Genomic DNA, 20,743 nt, shown 5'->3' on the forward strand with positions numbered 1-20,743 from the left:
AAATTCGAGCAGCTCTGAGGATGAGAGAGGACCTCTTTATCCTTAGACTCTGGGAATGTGAATGCGTTTCAGTAAAGGAGAATTTCAGGCAGCTAGAGGAACTGAGCCTGCACAGTGAGGTGAACCCCAATCCCAGAGTGCAGCAAAGTGGCTGTCACGCAAACATGTGGCTGTAGCAGCTTTATCTCCAAATGTGTGCTCGGCAATGTGCAGCTTCCCAGAGGGACTGTGAAGTGGCTCAGCCATCTCTGCGTGGCAGCACATGTGGAACCCTTTAGAGCTGGGCCCAGAGTCCAGAGAAGGGTGAATGGAAAAGGAAAGGATGCCTTTCTCTGTCATAATGTTAAGAAAAAAAGAAAAAAAAAAAAAAAGCTATCTCCAGGCAATTTACGAGGTACTTTTAAAAAAATATAGGTCTTCTGATCACTGGCAGGATCCATGATGCTCCATCCATCTTCCTAGGTCAGATGTTGCAGGAGAACGTTGTCTGGCCAAATTCAAAGTATTCTCATGCAGCCATTTGGAATAATGCTAGTAAACAAACATGGTGTGCTCAGCCTTTCTGTCGTGGAAAGTACTTACATGCTGCACTAATGCTTGCACAAGCAAGCATCATCCATTTCAGAGCCCCAGATGAGACTTTATAGGAAGTTTATAGGAAGACATGAGACTTTGTTTTCTTAGCTAAACATTGCTAGTACATGAAATAATACATGAAAGATCTCTAATATATACCACTAGCAGAAGTACCTGTGGATCGTAAAATTGGCTCCCGGGCAGATGTTTTCCAACAGCAAAAAGTAGCGCCGTGTAGGGTTGTCTTTGTTTTAATCTGTCTGTCTCTCAAAAAAAAAAATCCGTCTGAAAAAACATCTTCCTAAAGTGAGGCCATGTGCCCTTTTTCCTGGGGTTCAGCAAACTCCCTTTGCGGTGACCGAGCTCCTGAATCCCCAGGCAATTAATGCTTGATAGCAATCCTTATTGACTGGCATTTTGCAAATGTGTGGATTTCCACAGACTGCAGAGGAGTTACTGTTGACCTGCTGTTTAAAAGAGATTGGATTCTATTTAACTTCAATTTGTTTCTGTATTGCTTGCTTAGGCATTAATAAGAGCTTAACTCTGCAACCAAGAGATTAACAGAAGAGTTCATTTACTTTTACGATACGTGCTGTGGTCCTCAGCTAGGACTGCAGTGTCATTGTTCTGGATTAATCAGATCTGAAGATTAAAGTCAAGCTGAATTAAATTTAATTTCTGCTGCGGTGGAGATTTCTACCGGCATACTGAGAGCCGAGATTAGGCCACTTATCCCTGAAATGTGGGAGAACCCACTTCCCTGCAGGTATAGCGTTGCACTGCGAGCAGGGTGTGTTGCACAGGTGGGAACTCACAGGATGCAGGAAAACAAAACAGAAAGCTTCAGTGCCCTGCTTGTGTTAGAGAAAAAAACAGTACGCTATCATTCCTGTAAGGTTTACTGAATTTTGTAGAAGCTAGACATTGTGACATAGGCTTCCTCATTGTTTGGTGACCTCATTTCACTGGTAGGCAGCATCTGGGGTACGGTGTCAGCATTTAGGGGCTCTGGTCCGGGCTGGCCAGAGGGATCCGGAGGAGGAGCTGAGGAAAGGTTGAAACCATCATCGCACAGGAGCACCCCGTTGCTGTGGCACACCTCGTATGTGCTGGAGCCGCGGTTTCCTTCAGTGACTGCAAACTGGCTGGTGCCCAGGAGCCTGTGCAGGGCTTCAGCCGGCCAGTTTCCTCCGTAAGTCACAGACAGGTTTAGGTTGCTTTTGTCTGTCATCGCAGGGATCATCTTCAGGTCTGATCCGCTCCTAAATTTTTCTGGAAGGTTTGTCTCTGGAGCAGTTGACGGCTGCAGAATATTTTCCAGTTCAGCCTTTGCTCGAATGCCGTCCAGTTTATGGATATGAACATAACCAAAACTCTCTGGGTTAAAGCTTATATCAAAATTCTGCATGGCAAAGGGAACAGCACAGTCAGTTAACAGTGGGTATTAGGTTAAGAGAAAAGGTTCTTTGATAATTAATTTGATTTTAGAAGAGTAATTATTATTTCTCTAACTCTGAAAGTAACCCTGAGCAGGCTGAACATTAGGTTAGCAGAGAATAAATGATCACATGACTTAAAATCATTTTCCGTATTAATCTGAATCTATGCAGTGGTCTCTTGCAGGCAGTGCCACTGGAAAGTGTTTTATGCTCTACGCAGTGTGGTGGGAACTTTTCTGAGTCAGGCATCTGTTGCACGCCTGCCATTTCACAGGAATGCATGTGCCGATCCAGGTGGTTCCTTTCAGTTTTACCTTCCTAATCTAGCAGTGAGGGAAGTAAAAGTTTAACACGACTTCCTGAAACACATTAGGAATCCCTGCACTGGGGAGCATGGGGGGTGGGAGAGTCGTCTTAGATGTCTTACTAAATTAAGAACATGCTAATAATGTACCAACTGGAGAGAACAGTGCTGATGAGTTTCTTAGTGAAAAAATGCACTAAACACATAGTTTTAAGGCAACAGGTTAATTCCACACCTTACGGTTTGTAACGTTTATCCATCTGGCTTTTATTTGGCAGAGCAGTTCATGTATTGCATGGTGTATGAGCAATTCTGCTGGCCGTGTAAGGGTACATGGGCATCACCAGGGATGTTTGCAAAGTGTCCCCATCCAGCCCCACGATCACAGTTTCATAGAATCACTGAAGCGTCTCGGTTGGAAAGGACCTCTGGAGTCCAACTGGGCCAACATTCTGCCAGAAGCAGGACCTGGATTGGGTTATCCAGAGCCCTATCAAGCCAAGCCTTGAACACTTCCAGCAAAGGAGAACCTACCTTTTCTCTGGGAAACCTACACAATGTTTAATTGCTCTCACGGAGAAAGATTTTTTCCTTATATCCAGATGAAGTTTGCCCTGAAGCAACACATGCCTGTTGCCTCTGGTCCTGTCACCATGCAGCCTTGTGACGAGAGTACCTCCACCATCTCTCTACTTGGTTGTGATTAGTAGTCCCCACCCCGAGCTTCCTCTTTTCTATAAACAAACTCAATTCCTTCAACTTTTCTCCATGTATCAAGTTCTCCAGCCCTCTGTAGTTACCTTGCACAAGTCAAAGCTCAGGCCCTAGTTGAATCGTCTGTTATTTCCACACCCTTGACTAGCATCTGCCTGTGCAAATGTGGGCTCTCTTCGGTGAAATGTAGAAGTCATTTCTGAAAGATGTCCCAGTTCATGCAGCAAATGCATGTACTGTCTCTCATGAGTGTTAATTTTGTTCCCAATAGTCTATACTCAGGTGAAAACAATAGTGGAAGTACATACATTTTTTGGCTTCTTGCATAGTTGCTCCAGTGTTTTTTTATGATCAGGAAGGTTTGGCCACACAGCAGGCTTGATCCTGAAACAGCAACAGTAGACAAAAAGGGGTTCAACAGCAGCAGAAGAGGGACATGTTGAGATATCAGAGCTTCATATTGCATTATTTGTACTAGTTCTCACAAAGCCTGGCGTGCATTTCCCGGAATAATGACAGAGAAGTTTCAGAATAAAACAAAGGCAGTAGAGGAGTTATGAAGGTCACCAAATAGTCATTGTTCTTTTGAGCGCACAAATTGTCACAGTTAAAGGAAGACACTTCACCAAGTACTGGAAAAGCAGCAAATTATGCTGGTGAAGAGCTCATTTGCATCCAGCTGTGTTAACAGGGTTTTGCAAGGTGAAACCAATTTCTGCAAGTGAAAAAAGATGTTGTGGTTAAAGTGCAAATTTGCTGATACTTGCCTCTGAATGTTTACATAAGTCAAAGAACGGCATATTGTCCCCTTCCTTGGCCAGCTATCTGTGCTTCAGATACCTGTATTGTAGCCTTACCCCACAGGTCTCCTTTTTACTGCCTTGATTAGCAAAATCCTCATGTTGTTCTGCTGGAAACCTTCAACTATGATGCATCTAGAGAATATTGCCCGACTGACATTCAATGTTGCAGTGATCTAAATACAGCTGTAAATGTATATGAATATATATTTTATGTATGTGTCTGTATATGTGGGTATATATACACACATGTATAAAACCCTCTTCTTTTTAAAAGGGAAATCTCTGAGTTCAAAAAGTCTCACCATCTAAAAGCCTGTTTTTCAGCAGTTTTACATAAGCAGAACTTCCAGCTAAGTTAGAGAACTGCAGGTGCTCAGCAACAGTAAAAAGCAAGAGCTAGAAATCTCAAGCCACATCTATACTTGCAAATAAAATAGCACCAGGGAGCATTCCCTGGCAGATAATTCCAGTGTCTAAAATGTTTAATTATTAAAATTGTTCTTGGCATGGTTTGACTGGGGCCAACTAGCACATTCCCAGGCAATCCCCGTGTGTAATTCAGGAGTTAGCACAGCCCAAGCGCTGTCCCCAAAAAGCAGCTCGCGTGCAGCCGTCTCTCTGGAGCTGGATGTCATGGATGGGCTGCTCTGAATGCCACCAAACAGCCCTGGGCTTTCTACCTTGTGAAGATCTCCTATGGTTAAACTTGGGATTTTTTCACTTCAGATCCTGATTTCAGCAGATTTATCTACATATCTGTTCATTTTCTTAAATTTGTCAACTATCTATTCTATGTAAGCATATATAGCCACGTATTTAAAAATATATTTACAGCTATCTATCTACTGCTGTGTAGCCGATATATGAAAAAAACCCAATGCAGACAAAGGACTGCTTGTGTAATGAATCTATCTGCAGTCCCACTTCTGCCATGACTGCTTTGGTGGGGGATGTAGAGCCTGGTTTCGCCACATGGCTGGCTGGATGTGGACCCAGCTGGGCTGGTGGCTGACGCCATCAAGGCATTGTTGCAGAGAGCTCTGCCCTTCCGAAAGCACTGCAGAGCAAACATCCTGCTGACTCAGCCTATGAAAGGGAAAGAGGCAATCTCCCCAGTAGACCATTTCAACACGTCTTGGGACTTTACTAAAACCCACAGGTTGCTTTCTTTTCTGGATCTTATTTGAAGCTTTTGAGTCAAATTTGCCTCCAGTGAGACACCAACTCCGTGTTTCGTGATGACTTCAGCTCCCCAAAGGCCCTAGTGTTTTGAGCCCATGACTGAAGCCTGCCAACATCCTCTCTTGTATTGCCCACTTCTAGTCTTTGCCTGCCTTCGGCTTGATATAGAGGTCCAGAGATGGAAAGAGAATAGTTCACAAGTATAACAGGGAAAGCAGTAGGACTGTCAGAACAGGATTGGCTTCCAACACTTTTTCTGTTACAAAGAGACTTAGATTACCTGTTTTCCCAAAAAGTTACAATCAGGACAATCATGACAATGGACAGCATGAATCCCAGGATGGAGAGTATAACCATGACCACGCTGCTATCTAAAGAAAAAGAACATCAGCCAATGCATGTAAATGTCTCACTTTTAAGCCACCGTAACTGTAATGTTTCCTCAGACAATAAATTAAGAATTAATGCCAAGCATCGCACTTGCCTATCATCGGACTGGTGCAGTGGTGCATTTCTCCTGTCTCCCTGAAGGAGGAAAGATGTAGGCTGCCAGAGCATCAGCACTTGGCTGAGCTCCAAGCTGGGCTCCCAGGTTGGATGAAAGCAGCTGGAAGTCTGCTATCATCTCCAGCACGTTGAAGCCACCACTCGCTGCGTCCTTACAGCAGCACTGAAGTGACTTCAAACACACATAATGCCGAAGTGCCCCTGGGGACTGAAAGGACCCCAAGGATCAGAAGGATTATTCATATTTACAAGTGCAAGGGTGAGATTTTATCTCTTCTTGTACTTGTGATGGAAGTGCCATGTTCACACACAAATCCAGGGCCCTAAAATGGGTCATGTTTCACCGCTCTTTACGCCTTACCTAAAACGCTCAGTGCAAGCTGGTCCTTCTCCCTGCACGCCAGCAGGCAGCAAGCAGCAGTGACTCAGCCTTCACCTCCCGCTGCACCCCCCTCATGCCCTTACAGCGGCACTTCATCTGATCTTACTGCCCTTGAGCGAGATTTAACTTCACGTGGAGACTCGGCCCCAGACCAGAGCGATACAGCCGCTCTCTGGGTCATCTCCTCTGGGGTGCCCGGTGCCTGTGAGGGCTGACCCTGCTGTGGCCGCAGGCTCTTCCCTCCCCCTGTTCTTGTCACTGCTGCCGCTAGAGCTGGCCAGGGAGCCGAGGACCCCTAGCTCTGCTTTCTTCCAGGTGGAACAAAGTGGTTTCTGCCCTTACAGCTCTCCGTGGAGTGCTCCTCCCTTGCGGTCCTGAAGCTCTTGGAGGTGCTCCATTCGCTCCACATGCCCTTAAAATAATCTCCATTGGGCTGCGAACGCACTTTCGCCTCATACGATGCATCATTTTCAAGGTTTTTCCCCAGTAATTTTACCTGAAGGTATGGCGACTCTATTGTCTGAACACACAAAATCCAATTATTTTTCTAGAAGACACAGGAAAAGTATCAGCAAAGTTTCAGCAAAATGTGCAAGGTCAGGTGCATCCCTGCAGTACTGTGCTGTTTGCGCTGAGTCTTTGGTTATTATACAGGTGGTCATCACGGCATCACAGTCTAGTTTAACAGCCAGGTAGTCCAGACACTATCGAGAAGAGAGACTGATGCCGGGTAAAAGCTCTTTGGAAAACAGCTGGAACTATTAACTGTGCTTTGCTACTGCCAACACTGCAGTGGGAAATACATGCTTCCCTGGGAAGGCTTAGAAGAGAGAGGGGAAAAAAAAATTTGTGCAGCATAAAAAGATAAGTTCTGAAAGAGCAGCTCCAGGAAAGAAGCTGAAATCCCATAGTGCAGCTCTGGTGCTCTTCATTTCAATGTATTTGGTTGCCTGAATCCTTTTCTTTTCTTAGTTACAGTTCTCCTGTGTTCCCTCTGTAAAATACAGGTATAGTCCACGCTTTCAAACACCCCCCATCTGGACCAGTGTTTGCACTGCTGCTCTTGTGACAGGGGACACAGAGGTCCCAGCAGCTGGGCGGCCCAGACCAGATCCAGTTCACGGGCAGCTGCAGCCCGGCACATGGTCTGAGGGTGGGAGAGCTGCAGGGCTGCACACGAAGCCTGGAGAGGCTGAGAGAAAAAGGGACATGAAGAAACTGCTGCTAAAGAAGAAAAGGGGTCATACGATTTACTGACTGATGAGCACAGAAAATAACAGCAAAACCATAGCGAAGAGCAAGCCATCCAAACACTTAGGATGGTTTGTTACATTACGTCTTCTCTTCCCACTGCAAAGCCCAAATGAAGGAAGCTTCGTTAGCCCGGAGAAGTGTCTAACAGACATGGGTGCTGGCTGTCTGGAATTGTTTCAACTGACAAAATTTCCAAATGCCAAATATTGCACCTTTCCAACTTTTCAGATGGAGAAATGCAGATTTTAGGGGTTTTACATGGAACTGGTATTTCTGATAACGTTTAATTTCAGAAATTAGTGTAAGCTCACCAATATATCATCACTTACCTTCCAAGTATGTTCTTCCTGCCGATAGGCTATTTGGTGTATTAATTTGTCCTTTAAGTATTTCTTCCATGAGTGTGGTGTACTATAATGAATAAGATATTCATTTGCCTCCTTTTGGTATGTGATGTTTATATCGAATGGTACTTCAGGTTTAACTGCAAATGATAACAAACCAGGATATAACAGGAGTAGAACAATGTTACTACTAAATAAACAGGGTTTGAAAAGTAAAAAAATAGTCCACTTGGAGTTACACCCCTTGCAGGGTGACCTATCTTGAGCGAGGACTGGCCTGAGCTGGGCGAGCCTCATGCTGAGCCCCAGCTCATCCTTACACCTTGGTCCTGAGAGGGGCTTGGTTTTGACCTCCTGGAGCAGCAGTGTGACCAGCAGGGATGGCGCTTCCTAGGGATGTGACATTTAGTCTTGGAAAGCAGTTCCTGAGCATGCCCACCCCTGCAGTAGCACTGCTTGAAGACCTGAAATTCAGTCCCTCTAACCAGGGTGAGGTGGAGACCCCATGGCAAAACCCATTGCTGCTCTGGGAGGAAGGCACTGGGGAGTGAACTGGGTAGGGGTACAATTGCCGGTGGCCATCAGGGCAGTGGGACGAAGTATGACGGATATAGCAGAGGGAGCTGTGGCTCCAGGCCCTTGCTATGAACCCACACCTGACCTGGTCTGCAGGAGACTGTGTCAAATGACCATCCGTGCAAGTACATCTAGTCCAAAATGCAGCCCTCAGGACTCTCCCCACGCTGTGCCTGAGGTCTGCAGGGACCTGTGTCCGTGCCACTGAGGCTTCCTCAATGCACCATGTGAAGTACCTCAGCCTCACAGGAACAGAAAGCCCCCACCTCTCTCCTCTCAGGAAAATGCATATAGCCAGGAATTATGCCCACTCCTTCTGCAACCCCCAAATACTTAATCCTTCCATGCAGAACCCACAGTTTCTAAAGGAGAGACCACCAGAGATGGTCCAGGCTGGCCCATAAACTGAGAGGTAATGTAAGATTGTTATGAACTATTGGACTGGGGCAGAAATGTTTCATAAGAGAGGGATGTCTCAGTGCCTATTGCCAAAGGAAGGCAAAGCAATGTGGCACCAGAGCAGAACAGAGCTGCCCTACACAGGCTTCTCTGCAGCCCTTGAATGGAACCAGAGCCACAGAGAAGTTATCCCCAAGAGGGATAACTCCTAAGGAGCTCCTCTTCCCCCGAGTTCCCTATTTCTTGGCTTAGGCAAGTCCCCAACGTGTCTTTGATGAGCCCATTCATGGGCTCTTGGTGTCCCTTCTGCGCTGCATGATGCCTGAGCACGTCATTCAGGCAACAGGCTCCACCGAGAAGCAACGTATGAAAAAGTGAGATCTTGCAACCTTGCAGTCCCTGTGCTGCTAAGCTCACACTAGATTTGCGCTGGTCAGTCCTGAAACTGCACAATCCCTAGTAAGAGATGAACAAAACGTCCCTGCTTGACAGTTCACCCACGCTCAGGAACAGCTGCTTCGCCCATATGCATGGTTCGGTCTATGTTCAGGTCTGGGCAGAGTGTTACAATAAGCCAGAATTCAGCTGCACGTTTTGAATGGAGGTTAATCATGTTTGGCTTTGAAGCAAGGGGAACATCACACTCTGCCAACACCCCGGTCCAGGCTGCATGCCCGACTAAGACACTATTTTATGCTGCCTCTATGTCATCCAGATTGATGCTTAGGCTTTACGCTGGGCTGTTTTATTCCCCAGTAACCCCTATATCTTAAAAATGTCCAAAACGTTAAGTGTCTTACCAATGTCAGTTACAACCAGACTCCTGCAGACCCTTCTCTTCATCTCAGAGTCCATGCAAATGTCTTTATTTGAGAGTATATCAGTGAATTTTAAGAAATATGCATCTTCCTGCTTCTCCATATTGAAGCACACGTAATTGCTGTCTTCCTTGGTACTGTTGGCCAAAGTGACACAATGTTAATTTTTTCTCAGTCTTGCTATAACATAGTAAGCGACGAATCCTGGTTGCTCATTTCACATTAACTGAAGTGAGACTCCATGTGAAATAAGAAAAAAATGCCATGCAAATAAGGAATTTAAAAGGTTGATAGTGGTTTTCCTCATGGTCTTAGAGCACAATAATCAAATGACATGTGTCACAGTAAGAGTCCTGGAGCTCTCCAAGAAAAAAATGCAGTTATTAAATTGGAGATGTATGTGTTAAAAACCTTTGTATCTTTAAAAATTATCTTAGTGCTGCCATTTTTAAATATAGGGCAATAGGTTTGGATGCTCACTGAAGATAAAGAAAAATTGCTTGTTGACTGAAGTGGTAGTAAATACAGGGTTAACAGTCAGCCAGGCCATGAAGGAGTCATATGGCACAGTTTCAGAGGTGGAAATATGTCTGTGTGTTCCTCCATTTGACTTCTGTGTTTGAGGACTGCTATAAAATTTCAGTCAAAATCCAGAATAAATCCCATGAAAATAGAATTCTAGTAAACTAGGTGGAAAAAAATTAAGTAGCGATTAGAATAGCAAGATAAAAAAAATATCCACTTCTTTTTCTGGCTGCCACAGAACTTTCAGCTTCAGGAAAAACAGGCAAAGGGAAAAGCTGAAGTATGCTGAGCTTCTTCAGCTAGGTTCATCAGTTAAAAAAAAGGTGGAAAAGAGTTTCAAAAGGCCTCAATGAGAGGTGGAGATGACTGACGTGTTTGGTAACTGTTGGGTTTTTGTATACTCATTCTAGTGTGTGTTTTGCATGTCTGTGCGTGTGAAGACAATTGCATAATTTTTGTCTTGACATAGATAAAGGCATTTTCCCTGCAGTGGAAAATCAGCCTTCTTGGAAAAGAATTTTCTGTGGAAAGGATCTGTCTCTTCAAAAACATTTTTACTTTTCACTTGATAAAGGCTAGGTTTGACTTTTTTTTAAATATCATTTAATTTAAAGGAAAAATGCTCTCAGTTCATGCTGAGCTGCATCCCTAATTACAGGTGTTCCAGAGCAACAGAGGCAAGATCAGGACTATTGGAGACATTATAATGCCCTTTAGAGCTGATTTTTTTTCTTATTAGGAAGTTATGTTCTGTTTCAGTAAACTCTTCTTCTTTGCTGAGTATAGTATTCAAACTTCGTAAAACACTCTGAAACAGAATTTTGTCTAGCTTTGCTGCTCCTGTTTCCCAGCATATGTCAACATGATTCACTGGTGCTTAGCATTTCGCTTCCCAGAAGTTTACCAAAGGACGGACTGACAGCACTTACCACAGGGCCAGAGTATAGTTAATGTTGTGAGGAGGCAGCTCTGTAAAATTGCAGGTCAGGCTGCTATAGGAATCCTTAAATTCCAGCTGGCTGAAGCAGTCGATGTCAAAACTGTCTGGTTCGTCATCTCCAAAAGTCCCTAAGGAGAGATTCACAGGATGTTACTGAAGCAAACCCCTGAGTGTATCTGATTTGCAGCTCCATTGTATAGGAGGTTGTTTCTTTACGCATTGCCTGAAAGGAAGAAGATTAACCCACCTGTTTTGTAAGAAGCAAAGAAAACTTGTTCAAAATGAAATTAAAAGCCACTTGCACCTTCAAGGTGGCCCACTCTGCATGCCAATGCAGCCTACCCACAAGGGTACATTCTGTATCATCGGTCTGTGAACTATAAAAAGACACAGCATCACAGATGGTTTGGTCAGATGAGACACCGTATGTCTGTTCTCTTCTATTAATCATAGGCAAAGAGGGTCGCTGATGTTGACCTGGAAACCTCTGTGAAAAAGTCCCAGTGTCAAGTGCAAAACAGAGAAAATACATCGTCTGTTCTGCAGTTTAATTCCTCCTAAGTTTGAGTCAGGGACAGGGGAATTCTCGTTTTAAAAGTTACAGCTAAAATTTATACCAAGGTAAATGCAGGACCTACTCCATCTGAAAATCATCTCAGAACTTTCTCAAACAGGTTTTCCTACTAGGAACCACCAAATGCTGCTATCCTTGGGCATGCGAAAGGGAGCAAGACATGTTCATGATGCCTGTTGAAAAGTAGAATATTCAAGCCAAGGACTAAAACACTCTTGAAAATAAACAGAACAGAAACATGCACTGGGGGTATACTCCTCGCGGTTACTGCCAGAGGTGTCTGGGGCTGATGCTCAGGGCTAATGTCTGCTCAAGAGCAAGGGCTAGTTTCAACGGGAGTTGTTTGTATGGGAGTTTCAACTCAGGACAGCCTGAAAGTACCTCAAAGACCTCGTAGCTCCGAAGCAGAGACCCACAGCCGAGGATGCATGCTCGGCAGTTGCCATTGCTGCACCTGCATCAGGACCAGCCGTGTTGCAGACGCCCGAGAGCACCCGAGCAGTGTCCTCCTTCCCCTGCTCTGCCCTGCCCATGCTGTGAAGGTCTGGCCTGTCACCAGGTTCCTGAGAAGACTGGAAAATGGTACGAGTGGTTTTAGGAAAGCAAGAGTATTTTGGTGTCATGAGGCAATTAAGCCCCACTTTGATTGCACTGCAAAGTTTTCTGAAATGTCACCAATCTGGGCTCAGGAGGGAAAGCTCAGACTTTCTGCTAGAACGCGTGGCTTCCTGCAAATTTGCTTCAATGATTAATAAAACAATCACGATTTGACTAAGAGCTTCTGTCTCAAGTCCTACACTTGGCAGGTATGAGGTCAGTGAAGCAAAAACTGATGCTTCTGAGAGGAGTCCTCTCCAGCGGAAACTGCCAGTTCAGCTTCGTTTCATGAAATCTCACCCACCGTAGCCGAGCGCACAGGGAAAGGGTTATTGCCATGACCCCTTGAGCAGATCCTCAGGGCAGGAATGCCTCTGTCTCCTTTTATCGGTGGTTAAGGGTAGCTGTGATGATACATAACCCTATTCCCCATGTCCAGGGACTATTCCCAATGCCTTGTGTGGTCCTCTCCACCCGACTCTGCAGACGTGCCCTTGCTGTGTGGGGCACCTGCCACAGCAAGAACAAGACCTTGGCTGCTCTAGGGATATCAGTGATTCACACTCACAAACAATGTGGAAACATTTCCAATGGAAAATCCCTCCCAGAGAAAATGATGGTCATCTCTGCTGTCACCCAGGTGAATCGAATCTCTGAGGGGTGACCAGCTACGTGGATACCGTGATTCGTAGTCCTGCCGGTGATGTCCTATGATCCCTGGCCAATCCTGCCAGCGTACAGGGAGGCCGAGACCTTGTCCGGCATGGGAGCACATCTGAAGATCCAAAATGTCATGGTTTGACAACAGGGAGAAAGCAGGGGAGAGTTTTTTTGATTGCTTTACAATGTAATTAAAGAGCATCACCCCACAGGGTCACTATCAACAGTGCTTCCGCCTGACCTCGGAGCTGAGGTGCATCTGCAGTCAGGTTTTGAGTAAGAGAAGAAATTCAGAAGTCAGTCAGGATTGCACAGAATAACGCAAGAGCAGTGCGGGCAGGGGCTAGGAAGGGGGCTGCTGCTACCAGCACCCGTGGCGGGCAGCAGAAGGGACGGGAACATCTGATGCTGCACTAATCCAGAACCCAGAGACAGATCTATCCCCCGAGCTAACATTTATTGGCCATTTGCCACCATGAGCAACTGGTGCTAAGAAGCAATTACTGGTCTTCCCTTCTCACCACAGCTCTGGTGGAGTCTGTCCCAAGGGGAGCCCAGCTCTCCCTGAAGGACAACGAAATACGGTGTCTTCCACCAGCGCTGCTGCTTTGAGGGGATAGCGTGTGCAGCACAGACACGGACAAAGCAGGTGCTGTACAAAGCTGCTCTATTTGACCATCACATTCAAGAGAGAGACACAGAGGTCAGCGCAACCCTAGAACAAGCCCTGCAGCAGTTTCACACAGGTGAGAGTCTTGACCAACGCAGCCCTGAGCCATCTGGGCAGATACACATGTACAGAAACATATATTACATAAAGTTACATATTTGTGGGTAAAAAGTGTGTGCATATAGATATAAATATATTCAAAATTCAGGGGATAACAAATAAGCTGAAATGAATTTGCATAAAATGGAAAAAACCCCATATTTTATATAGATAAATACACCCAAAGCTCACACGCGCAGGTATGTGACATTTTATGCCTCTCTAAGACTTTACTTGTAACTACCACGAGACTGGCTTGTTTATACTATAGCTACCTCAAGACAGCATTAAAACTTATGAATTAGGATGACTGATCTTCCTTTACATAAGAAAGAGAGACTGCTTGGTGCTCTCTCTATATGTAAACTACATATACCAGATTTTGCATAAACACACAAAAAAATAATCATATTAATAAACGGCATATCAGAAAAAATCTTTCAGCTGTCCGCTTCTGCTTTGCTAAAAAGTGACAGACATTCTAATTCATTCTCTATCAGGCTGACTGCAAAATGAAAAGAAAGAAAAAGGTTTTGTCTTGCAGTTCAAACAGCCATTTAATGTTTAACCAGTGTAGTGCGCCTTTGATGCTGCACTGGAAAGAAAGATGTCTTCACCTTTTTGACACTGAACTTTCACATTCTGATTATGTGGTTCCTTATTCATGGAAATAACATCCTAACCATAGAATATATGATAATTAAACCTTGTTAATGGTGTTAAGTAAGCAATTTGAAATGCTTTTTCTGGTATGGTTCCTCCATGGGCTGACAGTAATCTTTTTGTCTGACATAAATATGCATATAGTCTCAGTTACACTTCTTCCCTAAACCTCAGAACCACAATGCACGAATGTGTTTGCTACATAAATGGTTCTGATGACTCCAACATGACTCACACTGCTAAGGACTCTTTACACAATTAAAAGTTTACAATATTATAATTTTTTCCTTGAGAAGCCCAGACCAGGCAGATCCCTGAGCCTGGCTCTGCTGAAATCAAGGCAGGGCTTGAGAAGAGGCGATTCTAGTAGGAGAAAAACTGCTCTCGTAGCTACAGCCATCGCAGGTCCTTCACAGAAATGGCTGTCTCTTGAGTTTGGACAACACCCAGCAGGATGGTTCAAATCACAGCAGGAATCTCATGAGCCTTTACCAAAAGAGTGTTAGCAGAGGCTATGGACATGCTTCAGCTTTAAGCTCTGAAGCCACCAAGACTAACAACACCACATGAAACCAAAGACATCGCTAACCACCTGCAGGATCAGTGACCGAATTTCCAAAGTCAATGAAGTGACTGTCTCCGTGGACAGAGAATGTGAAATCTCTAGTGTTGATATGATTCAGGCAGAACTCGTTTTAATCACAACAGTTTTGATGTGGGTTGGACAAACCACACAAGTCTGGGTAGGAGGACCACTGAAGCCAGCCGTCCTGCCCATGAGACCCCGCAACCTGCTGCCTCCTGCTCCCCCTGCCCCTACCCTCCTGTGCCTCCACGGCTGCCCCTTCTTAGCTCTGCTTGTAGCTCCCTTAGGGCTTTTGGGGATCTCCATCACTTCTGCCAGGTGGGAGGACAGCGCTTGGGAGGCAGTCTGCCACTCAGAAAAGAGGAGGAGATGAAGGCAAGTGCAGCAATGAGCTTTTCCCTCCTCTGCCCATAAGAAGGGGTGAGCTCATGCCTGTGTCGGCTGGCGGCACTTTGCCAGGACGCAGGGCGAGTCGGAAAGGCGAAGAGTGAGAGCCAAATATCCATCATGGGTGATTTTACCCTGAATTGTTTAAATTGTTGGCCAAACCCACAAGACTCATAAAAGAAATCATAAAAGCTGCTAATTGCTCAGTGGGGATTTTCTGAATATGTTTGTCTTTAATTCTAAGCAAATTATGGTTTACTGGAAGTGAGTGACAAAACAAGGAAAGGTCCAGTCATATCTGCTTTTGGGAAGCCCTGAGATCTCAGTGACGCCAGCAATAAATCATTAGCATTGACCATTCAGCACTGTAACTGCTTGCCAAAGCTGGCTCTAAACAGCTGCAATTTGTATAAATAGAAGTCAAATAAAAAACCCAAGGTTCTTAGATGGGGTTCTGAGCCACTCCCTGTTTTCTTCTAACTAAAAAACTTATCATGCATATCCTATCTCTGTGTATATGTATGTATATATGTGTACGTGACACACTGGGGAAAATGAGATTCCTTATCTGTGAGATAGCATAGGAACACAGCCATTACCTTCCTAAAAACCAAAAAATCTTTTGCTCCCTTTTGGAGCCCTAAAACTACCAGTAACTGAGCGACTGCCCGTGTCCTTCAGACACAGTGCAACAGACTCTGTCACTGCTGTTTGTTTAGTATTACACAAGTAAGAGTTTAACAGATGTGGGACTAAATCTGTAAATCCAATTTTTCAGCTCCCTTTTGAGAAAAGGAATAGCAGACTGAAACTGATACTGCTAAATAATTTTCACTTCTCTAGATGAGATAATGAAATCTCAAATAAGCCTAAATTTAAACTGTTGAATTAATTTATAATTATTTGCTGAGTAAGGGATGAAATGCTCTTAGTGATGGGCAACTCAACCCCCTGGTTGAGTTGCTGCTTCAGCCCTACTACGAGGGAGACTGGGACTATCCCCCAGATATACCTGATGCAATTGCTTAAAGAAAAAGAGAAAAAGTTTGGCTTTTGAAGTGGAAGAATTTGGGCCAAGTTTGAGGCCCATTGAAACATTTTCTTTGGAGGAAACTGCCAAGAGCAAGAGAAGCCAGAACCTCACCCCTCTCTGCTGGCAGCTCAGAGTGACCACGGACTGCAGAAGAGCGAAGCGGTTCCCCGCTCCCAGGCATAACTCCTCACATGAACACTAGATACAACGAGAGACAATTAATAGGTCTGATCTTGCATGTCCTCTGCATACAGCTATGGTCTCCCTCATTTCATACAAATTTGGACATTACAAGGACAGCAGACTCAGGAATTCAATTAAATAGGTATCCTCCAGCTCCACATCCGCCTCAGGAACTGGCACTGAAAGAAAGAGGCTGGAGGCTAAAACACTAACGTATTTAACCCAGCAGTTGTATTTTGGAGCTCTTAACTCAGATTTTTCAAGATCATACATGAGTGGAAAGATGAAGATGAAATGACTCACCATCACCATCTGCTGAGGTGCAACCACTTTCCCCAAAACTGGTGTGGAGAAACAAGATGAAAATGCTCAATACTGTACTCATCTGTGTCATCCTGAGCACGCTGCATGTGTGCAGTACATGTGTGTGCGAAACCTGCGCTCACTTACTTTATACTAGACGCAGAACAAACCCATTGCATGATAAAGAGACCGCAGGCAAGGGGAAATGTAAACACGCCGACGAGGCTGACTAGTGGCAGAGAGCAGGAAGCCAGCGTGAAGATATTTGCAGAGCTTTTACTTTGAAACGTGCTTCCCACTTCAAAACTCAGGACCTTCTGCATCAGGCCCACTGATTCATTGGGCCAAATCTGGTCAAGTCCAGTGGGTCAGGAGCACGTTTCATGGACCATGCTCCTGGTTTGGCTAGTCAGATTTTTGCTGTTGATTTCCCTGAGAGGATGGTTTGGTCCTCTCATCCACTTTCCTCTCAATGGAGGTACACAGGTCCAAGGGAGAAACATCTTCCAGCTATGAAACACTACGTGTGATTGCTGTTATTTATTCTTTAAGTGTTGGCATCAAAAGCAGCGTGGCCAGCAAGTCGAGGGAGGTGATTCTGCCCCTCTACTCTGCTCTGGTGAGACCCCACCTGCAGTGCTGCGTCCAGCTCTGGAGCCCTCAGCACAGGAAAGACATGGACCTGTTGGAGCAGGTCCAGAGGAGGGCCACGAAAATGATCAGGGGGCTGGAACACCTCTCCTATGAGGACAGGCTGAGAGAGTTGGAGTTGTTCAGCCTGGAGAGGAGAAGGCTTCAGGGAGAACTTACTGTGTCCTTTCAATATCTAAAGGGCACTTATAAGAAAGATGGAAAGACACATTTTACCAGGGCCTGTAGTGACAGGACAAGGGCAACAGTTTTAAACTAAAAGAGGATAGATTTAGATTGGACATAGAGAAGAAATTTTTTACAATGAGGGTGGTGAGACACTGGAACAGGTTGCCCAGAGAAATTGTGTGTGCCCCATCACTGGAAGTGTTCAAGAACAGCCTGGACGGGACTTTGAGCATCCTGACCTAGTGAAAGATGTCCCTGCCCATGGCAGAGGGGTTGGACTAGGTGATCTTCAAAGGTCTGTTCCAACCCAAACCATTCTGTGATTCTATGAAGTCCCACATAAGACAATGCTGACCCAGAGAAGCTGTGATTTAAAAGACTAATCCTGCAAAACCTAGCTCCTGAGAACAAAGTGGTACATCTCACATTTTTTTCAGGCTTTGGACAAAGCAGAGGCAGAAAGCGGAAGGTAAAGAGGTGTTAAATATTTCCTTCGCACACTTTCTGTGGCTGTATACACCAACGCACACTAGAGCGTAATGCAGGGTTATGTACACGGCTGACTGATGTGGCTAACTATAAGTGAGCTGAAGACCTGAAAGAGAAGAGCAAGCTCTGGCACAGCCCTGCCTGCACCAAAAAAGCTTTATGTCGGAGGCATAAAGGAAACCGAGGGCAAAGTTGGTAACAATGCCCAAGCAAACAGAAAAATGTGGACACTATAATAAGGATACTCAATATGGAAGTCACAGCAGCTTTTTTGTTTGCAAGGAAATAATTTAAACCACTCATCAAAATGATGAAAGCTCAGCCCTCGTGTCTAGAAAAGTGTCCTTCTTGCGAGAACATCAGGGTCTGTCCTCCAGTGCCACTTGCTGCCCTGAGCAGGGGGCAGTGAGTAGCCAAGGGGGTGTTTCTGGTCTCCCCTGCCCTATTTTAATGAGAAGAAATGGGTCCCTTTCCATGAGAGCTCAGCGAGGCTGCCCGGAAGACGGACATCTCCCACACCTGTGTCAAGTCCCTCCTTGTGGGACCCTGAGGGTCCCCACCAAAGCATTCCCTGAAGGTGCACTAAACCTAGGTAGATACAGAAAAATGGGTTTGGATTCGTTGGTCAACATGTAGGTATTTACAATGTATACTCCTATGTCAGAGCTTTTCATGCTTTGCTCCCCCTAGCCAGCGGAGATCATGATTCATCTCATCCTAACATTGACATTCAAAAGATGAAATCTAAACCCCTAAATACATTCATTTCTCCCTGTTGAATTCAAAAAGAGCACAAGGTGAAGCAGAGGGTAGATCTCTGCTTGGCAGACCTCTACAACACCTCCCACCCATAAACAGGAGAAGGACCTGCCAGGCCACAGAGACCACCCATACAAAGCAGAGCAGGAGCTGGACATGGTTCCAGGGCCAAGGAGCCACTGAAGACAGCAGCACCATGGCCTGACTGACCCTCGCTCAAGAACTTGACTTCGCTTACAGAATTATTTGGGTCACTGCCCCATTCACATGATATCCTCTCTTTCAGAGATCTGAGTCAGCAGGTGGAACTTTAGGAGTAGTTAGTCCTCATCTCTCCCTCCTGAGTTTCCTATGCTTGACTCAAGCTCATTGAAGCCAAACTTGAATCAATGAGATTGGGTCCCAGTGACTTCACACCCCTAACGCCTACCCCTGGCTTGCTTTAGAAAAGTTTATTTAAGGATTTCAGGACCTGGCTTAATAATATTCAGTATCATATTATTCTAGAAACCCTCAGGTTAATTTCTACCTCATTTTCAGCCAGAAATATCAATAAAGGAGGGCTCTCCTGTGCAAACTGATCGCTATCTGGAAATGACACCTTCTCACTTTAAATTTGTCTTGTTTATAATTGAGTGGGCTATCACTTTGATCTTTTTTTTTTCTTTTTTCCTGTTTCAGCTGGAGCAAACTAAAAGAAAAAGACTCTTCAGACATAATATTTTGGTTGAACCTGAACAATCTTATTATCAGAGCTGTGCTGCTCAGGGGATTTCCATGTTGTCATAGCTGCATTTTGTCTGGGTGGGGAAACGGGGGACCACAATGAAAAGAAAAAAAACTAGTATAGAGCAAAACCCTGAACCAAAAGTGGATTTTGTTTTACTTCTAGGTCTCTGCTTCAAAAGTTGCTTGATTTCTAAAAGATATTTGAGTCCATCAGTCTCACCTTGTTGCCTTCCTCTAATGCCCTGGAGGTAGGAAATAAAATTTGTGAGAGTCTGAATCTTAGGGCAGCTGAAGTGTTAGTACCCAGGAGAGGCTGAAAGAAGACTGGATTACTTTTCATTTGCAATAAATTTACACTGCTTCTGCCTCCTAATTCAGAGTTCCACCAAAAAAAAAAAAAAAAAAAAAAACCAGTTTAAACAGGAAAGAGTTTTGATGGTCCAGCAAAAATGCACCTGTGCTTCATTGGTCTGCCAGCCCTTTTTGCGTCCCAACACTCTGCTTTGGTGAGCTTCTGAGTCACCCTAGACCTTCTTAGATTTTTGGCTGTCAACAAAGTCCAGGTTACAACACCTATGACTGGGGAGAGCAATTTTTTCTGTGCCCTGTGGTGCACAACTGTGTGCCGTCCATGCAGTGTATCAGCTCCTCAGCACTTCCCGCTGACAGCTCCACAGGATCCAGTGTCTTCTTGGATTATCACATGTTGCAGCTATTGAAAATGGCTAACCAAGCAAGTCAGCTACAAGTTAGCTTTCTGTTTGCTTCTTATACTGTTTGTTCACTTGGTTTTTATTCTCCTGAGGACACAGAAGTCTGTTTTGATTCTGTTTTGGCTCCAAAAAATGCAAAAGGCTTCTGCACATATGCTAGATTTAAGTCTGCTATCAGTACTTGCTTAGAAAGATGAAGTTAGTGGATCCCATCCTTCTACCAGCTATACTTTTCAAAACTTCCAGTTCAGGGAGATCCCAGAGCATCTGTGGGAGCCAAGTGAAGCGGGTCCTCCAGACACATCCCAGTGTGCAGCACTGGAGACAGGTCATGTGGACACTGGTGGATGGAGGATACAGGCATCCTTGTGTTTGAGGAGCTCAGTTGGTGTGTCCTGGTCAGATACCCATGGGTAAACCCATGGCCCAGCTTGGGACTTGGGGGGTAACTTTTCTCGTGTTGATCAGATTTGGCAGGAGCTGTTAGGTTTCTTGGCCCTCTCTATGACATGGAGGTTCCTCTGTTTCTTGGGGTATTAATAAATTATCTCGTTATATCACAGAACAAGGGTGCTGGTTCCTCTGCCTGACCTGACCTGACCTGCTCTGCTCTGCTTCTCAAAGACATGGGGAGCTGGAGGAGAGGATGCACAATTTCCCTTCCCTTCTATGGGCCTTGGGTGCCGATTCAAGATGGCTTTTTAACACCTGTT

The 20,743-nt window shown here is 45.0% G+C and overlaps 1 protein-coding gene across 2 annotated transcripts; it reads right to left on the minus strand.

Moving 5' to 3' along the window:
- Positions 1-671: 671 nt before the first annotated feature.
- Positions 672-16,701, minus strand: IL7R (interleukin 7 receptor). 2 transcript variants are annotated; one of them, XM_075138059.1, is made up of 8 exons: positions 16,522-16,701; positions 10,756-10,894; positions 9,284-9,438; positions 7,494-7,648; positions 6,253-6,430; positions 5,302-5,392; positions 3,345-3,420; positions 672-1,981 (listed from the first exon to the last, which is right to left on the minus strand). In XM_075138059.1, exons 1-8 carry the CDS (start codon positions 16,610-16,612, stop codon positions 1,478-1,480), a joined length of 1,389 nt encoding a protein of 462 aa, XP_074994160.1. In that variant the 5' UTR covers positions 16,613-16,701; the 3' UTR covers positions 672-1,477. The 2 variants fall into 2 exon arrangements, with proteins under 2 accessions (XP_074994160.1, XP_074994161.1); XM_075138060.1 differs by having other exon boundaries at positions 10,756-10,989; positions 16,522-16,589.
- Between the last annotated feature and the right edge of the window lie 4,042 nt (positions 16,702-20,743).

Source organism: Calonectris borealis, chromosome Z, assembly GCF_964195595.1.
Source record: "Calonectris borealis chromosome Z, bCalBor7.hap1.2, whole genome shotgun sequence".
NCBI classification, from domain to species: Eukaryota; Metazoa; Chordata; class Aves; order Procellariiformes; family Procellariidae; genus Calonectris; species Calonectris borealis.